Source organism: Jatropha curcas, chromosome 1 (assembly GCF_041381405.1).
Source record: "Jatropha curcas cultivar XTBG-Jc1 chromosome 1, XTBG_Jcur_1.0, whole genome shotgun sequence".
Lineage (NCBI taxonomy): Eukaryota > Viridiplantae > Streptophyta > Magnoliopsida > Malpighiales > Euphorbiaceae > Jatropha > Jatropha curcas.
In genome coordinates, this window is record NC_143151.1 from 22,060,683 (window position 1) to 22,074,020 (window position 13,338).

General features: G+C 28.1%; 1 protein-coding gene across 1 annotated transcript; it reads right to left on the reverse strand.

Annotated features, from left to right (window-relative positions):
* Window positions 1-234: 234 nt before the first annotated feature.
* On the reverse strand, window positions 235-1,734 carry EXL5 (EXORDIUM like 5). The gene has a single exon (XM_012218506.4). It carries the CDS (start codon window positions 1,670-1,672, stop codon window positions 605-607), a length of 1,068 nt encoding a protein of 355 aa, XP_012073896.1. The 5' UTR covers window positions 1,673-1,734; the 3' UTR covers window positions 235-604.
* Window positions 1,735-13,338: the final 11,604 nt, after the last annotated feature.

The following is a 13,338-nucleotide window of genomic DNA, read 5'->3' on the forward strand; positions in this document are numbered from 1 at the left end:
ATTAAAATTCACAACACACCAAAAATAGTAAATTTTTACTAATTTGGACAACTTATGGTCCTAAATCTAAGGATGAATAAAATATAATTAGATGAAAATCTAACATCAACACCATCCCCCCTTAGCAAGTTATTTAATATAAAATTCTCAAAGAACCAATGATTGTTTACTATTCTTTAAATCAATAAAATATTATTTTAATTCAAAAAAATTCAACAATTATTAAAAAATATATACATCAAAAGAAAAGACTTTAGAATGTAATCATAAATAAAATATACTTATGATTAATTAAAAATCTAACATCAATATCATTATCCTCTTTCTTTATACATCTAAACTATAACTAATTTAAAAAAATAAAAAATAAATAAAGAAATAAGAAAATTGATGAAATATCATCTCATCCTTCCCACCCCCATCCCAAACCCTCCAAATCTCACCCACCCCCCCACATTTTTCAACCCATCCCCAGTTCTCACCACAACCCAAGAATAATCAAGATTCAAGAGCAGAGAACCTGATTTTTTAAATTAAAAAAATAAAAAAAGAAAAAAAGCAAAAGAACTCACAAACTAAAATATGAGCCAAACTTTTTTAAATCCTAATCCATAGCATTTGGACCAGCACATGCCTTCAACAGAGGACTCCATATCCATTGCACCAAAAACTTTCTTCCTCTTCTTCCATTCATATTAAATGTCCTTCCTTGTCTATCTCTCATCACTTGCCCTATATACCCACCGCCCCCACCTGTTCCATATAATCCTTCACACAGATCCCCAATTTCAGTTGGTGCTGTTGGGTCTTCTCCTGCATACCAAGCATTTACTAAGGGGTTTGAAGATAGTTCTGCTAGCTCATGTCCTATCACACTGATCATCCCATCTACACCCACATCACCATTCGGGGACTTCAACGTCCCAGGCCCACCTCCGCCCATGTATCCCGGAATTGCAAAAGGATAGGCGCATACTTCGGGGCATTGTTTGCCTGAATTTCCTACCCACGCGTATGGTAATGTGTAGCCTACCATTGACGGGAATGTGAAGTAATGAAACCCACAAACAGCTCGACAAAAGTCCTGAACCGTGACGTCTTGAGCTGTTAGGATCAAGTAGATCCCGTTCTTGTGATCTACCGGAAATGGAGCGGACTTCACGGCGGTTGCGATTACTTGCTGGATTGAAAGACGAGTCAAGTGGGTACCAAGAGAATAGGCTTTATCGGAATACTCACCGGCTATGAGAACAGAACGAGAGACATTGGCGCCGGTTTGATCTGTATAAAGAGAGACAGTGCGCCACCACTCGGAGACGGACGGTTTAGCGGCCACTGCAGTGGGAGAGATGGAATTAATGAAATCTTTGATGAGAAGTTTTTGGGAATTGGGCCATTTGCCGTACCAGATGAGGTAAATGTTGATCGGAGAAGAAGAGAGGACTGGGCCCATGTGGTAGCGGAGCTGGACCAAGTCCGATGAACCCTCATATTTCTTAGAAGAAGAAAAGGTTCTTGGCGGCAGCTTAGGGTTTATGTATTCTGGTTTAGTGTTTAAGGTCTGGACCTGTGGATTTGAAGAAGAAGAAGAAGCAGCATAGACATAGCCAGAAATGAATAAACTGAAGAAAACTGAAAAAGAAAGAAAAAAATGCAAATGGGTATTTGCCATTTTGAGAAGCAGTGGTGGTAGAGACGGTGGTGGTAATGGAGAAGAGAGTCAGAGAAGAGAGGGGTATATAAAGAGAGGAAAAGTGAAGGGTAAAATGAGGGAAATGGGAGGGAAATGGGCTGGAGACAGCTGCAACGTGTGGGCACACTACGCTTTGTTTCTTTCTCTCTCTGCTGTGGTGTTTGTTGGATGTTAATTCTTGGAAAATAGAGGAATCGACTTTATTGAAAGGGAATAGCCTTCTCTTTACTTTTGTAGGGCAGTTTTTTACTCTCAGCTAATCTTTTAGTCATTCAAAATAATTAACGCATGTAATATTTTACAGGATTTTGTTAAGGAAAAATTACAATATGATTCTTGTATTTTATAAAATATATCTAGTTCATTTTTATATTTTCTAAAATATATCAATTTATTTTTATATTCTGCTTTCGTTATATTTCTAGGTCTTCTATCAAATTTTTGTATATTTTTCGTTAGCTCAATGAGAAAATACAGAGGTAAAAAATAAGAGATATTAAAATTTTACATAAAAAAAATTACAATACGATCCTTATAATTTTAAAAACATTATTAATCCATCCATATGTTTTTAAAAATATATTAAAGGTTATAAGAGATAATATATATATATATATATATATATATATATATATATATATATATATATATATATATATATATATTTGTCATTTCAAAAGGTACTTGATGGAAAATATATAAAAAGTGAACGGAAAGGCATTATAGTCTAACAGAAATGAATTATACAGATATTTTAATATATTTCGAAAAATATAAGGACTTATTAATTGTATTTCGTAAAATATAGAGATCGTATTATATTTTTTTCTTTTTACAGGAGTTTTAGAGAATTTAAATCTAAATAAAAAAATCTAATTCAGTTTTTGTAAGGAAGTTACATTTGGAGGGAAAAAGTAAGGTTAAATTTTATTATGGTTAAAATTGAATTTATTTAACATTGGGACTTAGGCATGATCACGGTCTTAGAGCCGTCAATTTTAAAACCACGGGTTCTAATTATAAAAAAGGTGAAATTAAAAATGAATTATTTTTAAGCAGTTTCTAACACAATTTTGAAACTGCCAATTTCGATTTTGTTTCAGTTTGAAACCGAAATTTAAATAATTTATGTCAAACTTTTTTAAAATTTTTTTTTGAATTATAGCTTAATTCTCTCTGTTCTCCTTATTTAGAAAAAAAAAAAAAGAAAAAACTCTTAGATTAAGAAAACTAGTTAAATGAAGTTTTCTCCCTAAGCTGCCTTAATTTTTTCATTAATTATGCAAATAATAGCTCACACAAAAAGCAGTCCCAAGAAGTGTATTTATTGCATACTTGCATTCTTTGAAAGTCACTTCAAACTTTCTTTATTAACTATATCACACTTTGTTAGAATGAGGTCGTTTTGATAATATGTGTCAAAAAAACAAAATAGATTTTGGAGCCAAATTAAAGGCCAAATTTTTGAATTTCTTTATTAAATGCCACAAATTTCCAAAATTTTTGGTGAACAAAAGAAGGGAATACTTAAATTTTGGCTCTAATTTATTTAAACTTGAATAGTTTTTCAATTCAAATTCAAAATTAAAAGTGTACAACTGATAATAATAAGGCTATGAAGTAGCTTACAGAAGTTCATAACTATTACCTAACATAGAAAATATAATTACTAAAAAAGTGCACAACTAATACTAACAATGCCATAAAATGGCTTACAACATCCGCACTTTTAAAAACAAAACGTGCTGAAATCAATGGCGGTGACCAAATTTACAATGATAAAAGTGGACATATATTCATCAAACATACAAATAAGGGTTAACTCTGTATTTATGTAGCCATTACTTTGACTTTTAATGTAATAACTTTAATTGTGTGGCCAAATTTATAAAAATGACCACTGTTACTGTAAAATAAAATGAAAAAGTAAGTTGATAACTTGTCTCTTGAAACACGCATACATTAAATGTTAAAAATATTTGTGTATGCCACTTTCTTTGATTGTTGAACTTTAATCTTAAAACAAGCACATACACTCCAAGGATATTCTAGTCTTTTTAACTTGATTTGCACTGCAAAGTTACTATTTAGAGTAAAATTCTCTAATATAAAAAACCTAAAAAAGAAAATTTTCTCTAAATAAAGAGAACAAAGAGAGTAATAATTATGAATATTACTATTGAAAAATATTAAATCAATTTAATTCTTAAAATTTATTTAAAAAGTCTATAATAAAACCAAAAAACAAGCTGAAACTTTCTTTAAGAATGTGTTTTTCACGGTTTCAAGCTATATTCAATCGATTTTAAATCAAAACTACTGATTTCGATATCAAAAAATGAAGACAAAATTGAACATTAAGTATACTCAGTTATTATTTGGAACCAGAAACCATTGACTATAGTTTAATGTCGATTTTAACCAGTTCAATTTCGGTTTGAAAGTGGAATCATGTTCATCGCTGGTGGGACTCGTTCACTAAGAAAAAGTTAACGACCTTCTTTTTTATTTTTAAATATGCATTAATTTTTTTTATATTTTAAATCCGATACATTTTCATGTCCTTCCATCAATTTTTTGCATTTGTTTCATTAAATGTAAGTGATACGGATCCACCATCATCAATATACCCCTGCTGTAGGAGAAAATTTAAATTTTTAAGTTAAGGACACAGTTTCCATTAGAAAGATACACTGGTTGATCAGGCCACTGCACTTCCTTCTAATTTCTCCTGCGTTTCAAAGCTTTGACTAACTGTTAATATAATTATCTTTCCCCATTTATTTATGTATTTATTATTATTATTTATGATTTTGTAACCGCCTTAGTGCACAGTGCGTCCACCTGCACCAAGACCGTTTTCTATTTAGTGCCTCTCCTTTGTTGGTTACGGCCGATCCCAACGTAGGAGTTTTATATTCAATTTCCTATGTTCCACAATTGATTCCTAAGGCCCAACTTTTCCTAGTCTTGCTTCTTTAAGCTTTGGGTGCCATAGAGGAGAGTTTAGTTTGATCTTTGACCTATTCCAAATCTTGTCATAGAGTTCTTGGAATTAATTTCCATAGGATTCCGCGTCAGTAAGGATATACTACTAATTAATATATAGGGATAAAAATGGCAATTTTTTCAATAGAAATTTGTTAATTTTAGTTTAAATAAAGGAATAGTTCCCATTTTCATAAGTTATTAAACGAAAAAAATATAAAAAACTGACAAAAAAAATATTAATATCTCAAATGTAAAACATAAAAAAAAAATTAGTGCATTTAAAAAATATAGAGATAACATAATAATTTTCCCTTAACAATAACTAATGGACAGTGGAAGCTGCTCTAAATTTTAAAGGGCGCATAATTTTGCACTCACGGATTTCTCAATCCTTACAATTAATTCCCCCCTCTCTAATTTACCTACTAGCCTGTTAAAGCTCATACAAATGGAATTTATGCCTCACTTACAAATAAATAGACATCATCACCGTCTGCTTTGAATTAGAATTAAAATGAAGTTTAATCAATATTGGTTTAAAATTACTAACTTCAAAAATTGATCTCCAACTAGCAATTAAAGTTCATTCAAGGAGTTAATTTCATTGGTGGTGCCTCAACTTAGGGCATCTGTATTTAATTGTACCTACGCTTCAATTTGTAACTTAAAAATGCTTCAACTTTAATTTTGTAATATTGAAAATGCCTTTGGCCGTTTTAATTCATTTTTTGGCACCGGATTGCCAAGTGATATAAACGTGGCATATAAAAAATTAAAACAATGTCTAGGTGGCATATTATATTTTTCAAAAATACTTTTAAGTAATAAAAAATTAAACCATCGTTAAAATATAGTTGCTTTTTTTTTCCTAAACATTTGTATATTAGGTATCTTTAATTATTAATTATAGACTTTTATTTTTTGGATTGTTGGTTTTATTTTTTCTCATAAATAATTTTAACTCATTCTTACGAATTCGTGAAAGAAAAATTGAATTTGTTTAGATTTAAAAATGCTTTAATGATTTTATTGGTGGAAATGCATTTTCTGTTTATTTTATCGTGATGAAGTTTCTGTTGTTAGATTTAAAAAAAAAAAAGTTTGTGTTGTTTTATATGTGCAGATTCATTTCAAAGATTTGTAACATTAACTGTTACATCTTTTCATGTCTATTAGCTTATCAGTTTAACCATTTCGAGCAGTTTTGATATTATTGATGACCTTCTTTTTTTTTTTTTTTTTTTTTTTTTTTTTTTTTTTTTGTCTTTGTTTAACAGTTTTATCATAGTGGTTTGTTTTTGATAAAATTCCATGCAAATTTATATTACGGGCTTAAGGTATCAACTGCCAAACTAAGGAATTTTTTTTAATATAAAAGAAGTTAATTAATTGATATGGTTTAAATTTTTTATTACTTACAAATATTTTTAAAACAAAAAAAAGATATAAATGGCACCTAGATAGTGTTTTAATTTTCTATATGGCGTGTCATACCACATGGCAATCCAGTGCCGAAAAATTAATTAAAATCGGTTAAAGACATTTTTAGTATTACAAAATTAAAGTGAAAGTATTTTTAAATTATAAATTAAAGTGTAAGTATAATTAAACGTAGAGGCCTTAATTTGAGAGCTCGTCAATAAAATTAACCCATCATATCAGTCAAAGTAAAGACAAAGTAAAAGATTGTACTTCCTCCATCCAATCATGTTCTAACAACCCGTAAGTTAAAGCATCCTGGGAAAGATTATGAGCAACAGAGTTGCATTCTTTGAAACAGTGACAGATTCGAAAATTATAAAAAGAATCGGCTAAAACTCTAACTTACAGATACCATCTCCCTAGGTGTGTAGGTGGATAAAAGCTCCAATAAAATTATCAATTTTTGAAACCCCATATCTTGAGCACGAGACAATGCAAAAACAGCAGCCTCTGCCTCTGCCTCTGCCTCTGCCTCTGCCTTTGCTTCTTCTGCTGTGAGTGAACACATCCTGCAATATAAACTTAATGCCATAACTTCACCCATATTTTTTGTGATCACCATTCCCAAACCACATCTCCCATCGACATATAAAGTTGCGTCAGTTTTAAGTTTGTAGCAGCCAATATCTGATTTCTTCCACTGCTGTCGAAATTTGTCTCTAAAAATCGAAGAACTCTCCTCATGGACTCTTGCCACATTCACAAACCCAGTCAATGTAGAAATTGCCAATTGAGTAATCTTTGAAACTATCAATCATAGTTGCTGAAACACTTGCAAGTTTATTTTATCAAATGAATTCCATAAAATGAACAAATGAATTGCATAAAATTTTGTGGAATTCATTTAAAAATCCATATTTTTTATTTGGGATGAAAAAAAATGTAAATTTCAATTTTAGGAATTCAATTCTATATAATTGAATATAACTATACTAAATTCCACAAAAATAAATGGAATTTCTAAATGAATTCCACAAAAATAAGCGATCTAACTTTTCATGACAAAATTGCTCTTCTCTTTCTACAAAGTTAATTTTATAAATTTTTACTTATTTAACTTATTTATTTTATCAAACTTGAACAATTTTATTTAAAAAAAATTATTTTTTTAGAAAAATATTTTTCTATTCTTGTGTTTTTTATTTTAATATTTTTTAGCATTTTTTTATTACTGAGGAGGAAAATTTATGTTAACTAAATTAAATTCAATAATTTTATTAATACTGTTTTATTTTTATATATTTATTTTAATAAAAATATAAAAATTATATAACATAAAATAAATATAATTGGTATTTATTATTTATTTTTGAAAAATTACTATTTCAAAGATATTTTAAGAAACAAAACCAAACGAATTTTCAATTATAAATTTTCAAACCAAACAAATTCAATTGAATTATACGTTTCAACTGATCATACCAGACATGAATGAATTCTACTAGAATTTATTTACAAATAAATTTTATATTTTGAATTCATTTATACCAAATGAAGCCTTAATGTGTAAAAAAGCAAATTAATTCACTTGAAACCGAAAATGTTTAAATTAATTGTTCAATCCTAGCTAAAATGAATGAATTTGAATAAATTTTATAACTCAAATTTTATTAATCCAAATGACTGCTTTAAGGATTATCAAGCACTGATTAAAAGATTACGTTATGTTTGAATAGACACATAGTTTTTTAATTCCTTTCTACCTTCTTTATTTATGATTTTTTTAATTCCATTTACATGTTATAAAGAAATATTTCTTCTCCATTAGATAAATGCTTAATTAAGTGTTTTTATTTTCATTTTTTTATTAAATATTGTTCAATTCGGTCTAAAATTATCTGTTGGATTAATTTAGATATGAACTTTGTGTTTATGATCAATTTACCTCATTTTTGGTAAAAATCAACAAAATATTGAATTTTATAGTTTAAAAATATTTTTAAAATATAAAAAAATTTAAAAATACAAAAAAATCCACTCCTTTTGTTGATGGTGGACAAGAAAAATTGAACAATTTTCTTTTTTAATTTTTTAATTTTTAATTTCTGGTTTTTAGATATTTTTATTATTTTAAAAGTAGAAAACACATTTTTTTTGTTAAAGTAAAATAACTTGACCTTAAAATGTCTCATATTAATTTTTTAATTCATTAAAAGATCTAATAGATCGAATAATATTATGATCTATATAATAAAAATAATATTTCTTTTAACTCGTCAAATTAATCAAAACTCATATAATTCAAGGACTCGAACTCCAACCGTTGGACTATTAAACTTATTTTAAATCAAGTTTCTAGAGTCAAATCCAACACGGTCCTTTCTCCCCTTATTTTAGGGTTAACTGAAGACAGAAATATCTACCATAAGTTCTGTCTATATCATTGACAATCATCCACTGAATTGAGAGCTTAGTAGATATACTAGCTTGACTTCAGAGATTGCTCTAAAGTTAGTTTTCACATCATGGCTTATATTTTTATTCAACAAATCTAGAAACTATGCAAGATCTGAGTTTATATTTTTATTTAGACAAAAATAATAATTATTGACACTTCAATTTAAAAAAAAAAAAAAACACAGTATTCTCAATTTTTAAGTAAACTTACTAGAGGCTTCAATTCAGAGAATTTTAAATATTAAATATTTTAACTTGAAAAATTACATCTATTAAATGTAATTATATAAGTTTTTTAATTAATGTATATAATTAAAATGAATAGGATACTTCATACATCTTCTAGTACAAATTAATTAACAATTTTCACATTTTTATTTATTTTATAATTATTCAATAAGTATAACTTTTATAAATTAAAAAGGAAAAATTATAAACATCTCCTCATATTATACCAAAATTAACTACTTTGTTCTCATATTATTAAAAATAGATTTATTTTATTTTTATATTTTTTCGTCCCTCATTTCATTAACATTTTCAATTTTTACATTTAAATTTAAAATAATAGACTGAAATACCCTTTTGTCTTTCCTCCCCTTCTTGTTTATTCTCTCTTCCCCTCTATCTCATTAGTAGATTTATAAACAAAAACAAAAATAAATGTCTAATCACTAACGTCATGCAATAACAGAAATAGATGCATAATAGGGAACTGTTACAGCCTCTTATATAGGATCAAGTACAGGTCTTGTAAATGGATGCGCTAGGATGTTTGCAGAATTATGTTTTTGGAGTTTTCATCTTGATTGTTATTACAGGAAGTGAATGACAAAATAAGTAAAACATTTTACTCTTGGTTGTTTTCGTCTTGATTTTGTTCAACAGTCGAGATGTTTCCATTGTTTAGTTCAAGAAATATATATGGTACGAAATGCAAATTTAAAAGGGAATTAAGGGTACTTGTGTCTTTCTACAAGTCATTTAACAGAGAAGATTGAATTTTTTTGAGGAAAGGACAATAGTTTATAATAGTAAAAAAGATAAAGACAAAATAATATATTTTAAAAAATATGTGAGACAAAATAATTAATTTCAACATAATATGATGATACATTTATAATTTTTTCTAAATTAAAATATTCCATAAATATCCTTTTTACAAATTAGATAATTTAATAAATCAACATCAAAATTAAGGATTAATTACTAAAAATCTTCTTGTAAAGTTGAGTAATCATTTGGCATTTTCACTAACCATGGTAGAGTACCGGTGTTTCTATCTACTTGCTTGCCAAGTGCAATAGTATAATTGAATTTTGAAGAGTGAGAATATTTTATAATTTTAGGTCAATGATTTATAGTTAAGCTAATGTTGAATTTAATATTTAATTAGTGAACTTTTTTTTTAAATTAGTAAACTTTATAAATTCGATTCCCATGGACTGAGCATGCTCTAATTTCTTAACTCAACATTAGATATTAAAAAAATAATAATAATAAACCACATAAAATATCTTTTATTATTTATAATAATTAAATATTTTCATGAATTCTTATAGAGATTCATGAAATGCTACTTTTTATTTCTCATTTATCAATTCAATATTTATGTTTAATAAATATAATAGCTATATTATTGATTTTTTTTTTTTTTTTTGCAGATTATCAATCTATAGTACCCATGTTAGGATTTACAAGACATAGAGGAAGAAAGAAGATAAAAAGAGCAAAAAATTGTACATTGCAATGAAACAATATGGAATTAAAGGCATAAGCCGGAGCTATCCCATCTAATAGGTCATTCAAGTGTCTAAAATGAGGCAAATGGCAAAGCTTATTACTGCCCCTTTTAATAGGTCATTAAAATGCTTAAAATATGAAGTGGAACCATATGAATGGAGAAATAACTCTTCGAGATATAATTGTTTTACATAATTTGCTATTTGCAGCTTTATATGCTATTTGCTTCTTCACGAAAAATAATTTTTAACCTTCGTATTATTTGAAGTAGACATATTTTTGTAAAAGAAAGTCTTGAACATGAACAATTGTTTATGGAGTGATTAGGTACTTTTTTTTCCATGTTTTTTTACATATTTTTAATGGGTGGAGAATAACTTATGTTTCCTACATACGACACCATTCTTTTTCAAAAAATAATGACTTTCAAAGAGTTGTACTTGACGTATTTTCATTGACAATAACAGTGTATACATACAACACCTAAGAGTCCCAAATCAGGTAGGACATCTAGAAAACACAGCTATACAGATAATTATTGAATTCAAAATCCCTTTACGTTGCCCCACAAGTTGAGCTGGGCTGGCAAGCATGCTCAACTTGTTCCTCAATTCATGTAACTGATGTTTGGAAAGTGCTTTCGTAGATATGTCTACAACTTGATCTTGAGATCTAATGTATCGAATAACCAGGGCTTTTTCCTTCACCTTATCACGCACAAAATGACGTCTATTTCCATGTGCTTTGTTGGAGAATGAAATATAGGATTTGCTATTAAATAAGTGGCACTGAGATTATCACACCAAAGCACTGGAGGAGGAGATGAATAACACCCAATTTCACATAGTAAAAATTGCAATCAGGTTCGGAAGTGGCAGCAGCCAATGCACGATAGTCGCGCTCTATACTAGAATGAGACACTACTTTTTATTTGCTAGATGTCCAAGAAATAAGATGAGAAACCAAATAAACAGCAGACCTAGTTGTTGACTTCTGATCATCGATGGAACCTGCCCAATCAGCATCGCTGTATGCATATAAAAAAGTAGAAAGTCACATGCTTGTATTTATAATATTTTGTATTTATAATAGTTGTATCATCAATGTAAAAGTTGTATCTATTACATTGTATTTATAATATTATTTTGTTGAAAGTCACGTGATTTCATACTTTTGATATTTACTTTATATGCTATCATGAGTAAGGTGATATTTTAATTAATGAATCTTTATTAAAAGAATATTACAATGATATTATTATATGTTCATGAATTTTTATAAAGAGATTTTGAATATGAATTTATCAATATTTGATTCATGAACATTATTGGAACTTCTGAAGAGCTTCCAAAGATTATAGTTTCTTTAAAGGAAGAGTTTAAGATGAAAGATATTGGGAACATAAAGTTTTATCTCGGCCTGAAGATCAAACATTTTATAAATTGAATTTTGTCTATGAATCCACATATATGACTAAGTTATTAAACTGATTTTATGTAGATGCCAATAGTTGTGAGGTCACTTGATAAAACAATGACCATTTTTCAACTTTGAGAAAATTATGAAGAACTTATCGGTGTTGAAGTACTATATTTTAGTGCAATAAAGACAATAATATATCTTGCTAGTCATATGATTAGATATAAGCATTTTTATAAATTTTATTTGCAAGATTAGTTCTTCTTGAATATGAAGAAATTGAATGGAGTTAAAACATATATTTTGATATCTCTATGGAATAATAGATATGAGATTAAATTACAACTAACATATCAAAATCAGCTTTGACTGGCTATAAAAATGCAGGTTACTTGTGTAATCCACATTGTGTTAGATCATAAGCAAGTCATTCATTCACATGTGGATGTACAATCATTTCATGGTATTCAATGAATGAAGTATTACTACTACTTTTTCAGTCATGTAGAAACTCTAGCTACTCATAAAGAAAGACAAGAATGTATCTGTTCAAAGTACGTACAATCTAATCTTTCAGAGAGAAATTCCTATAATATTACATTGAGATAATATTTCGTACTTTCATCTCCCTTAGAGGAATGATATATTAAAGGAAACAAGAACATATTTTACAAAATATTTCTTTACTCATGATCTACAAAAAGAATTGTGTTATTGAAGTTCAACTACTCAAGCGATTATATTGTTGATTTGCTCATCAAAACACTTTCTACTACAAGCTTTTCACCATAAGTTTTGAAGGATTGCTGTATAAAAATTGAAAATGCATAAACTCAAAGATCTCAAGATTTATCTTCATGAGGGGGAACAAATACGCACTGTATTCTTTTTCCCTTTAACCATGGTTTTTTCCCATTGAGTTTTTCTGGTAAAAGTTTTTAATGAGGCAGCATTTCAATGAGTATTTATGAGAAGAATAATGTATTTTTTTCCTTCACTAAGATTTTTTCCCACAGGGTTTTTTCTTAGTAAGGTTTTCAAGACACATATTCTTTGAAAAATGGATATCCAAGGGGGTGTTATGAAATAGTGGATATCCTATATGAGTTAGAAATTTGTATTCCTAATTATTGCAAATACAAATAAACCTTAATGTAAAGAGTTCAGTATAAGTGTTACTATTAAAGAGTTAAGTGTGTATACCGAATTTTTTTTTTTTGAATTTTCAATTTCTATCCCCTTTCTTTATTTGATGAATTTTTCTTTTTCTTCTCACTCCATCTCAATAGTCTGTGACAAGAAAATTTTCTTTTCTTTTAGATGAAAGCTTAATTTAGGTTTTTGAATTTTATTTTTTTATTAGTTCAATTTCGTCCAAAATCAACTCTTGAATAAATTTAGGACATAAAATTTTGTGCTTATGATTAATTTGCATCATTTTTGCTAAAAATAAGATATTAAATTTGTTAATTTAAAAATATTTTTAAAATAATAAATAAATTTTAAAAATGTGTATTTACAATTAATTTCACTGAAATTATGTTTTACCGGAAAGCTTGAGTTGATGGCCAACTGAAAAAATAAAACAATGTTCTAATTCCACACCTCCCACG

Coding starts and splice junctions, on each gene's coding strand:
- EXL5 (XM_012218506.4), bottom strand. CDS start 1,672: ATGGCAAATACCCATTTGCATTTTTTTCTTTCTTTTTCAGTTTTCTTC.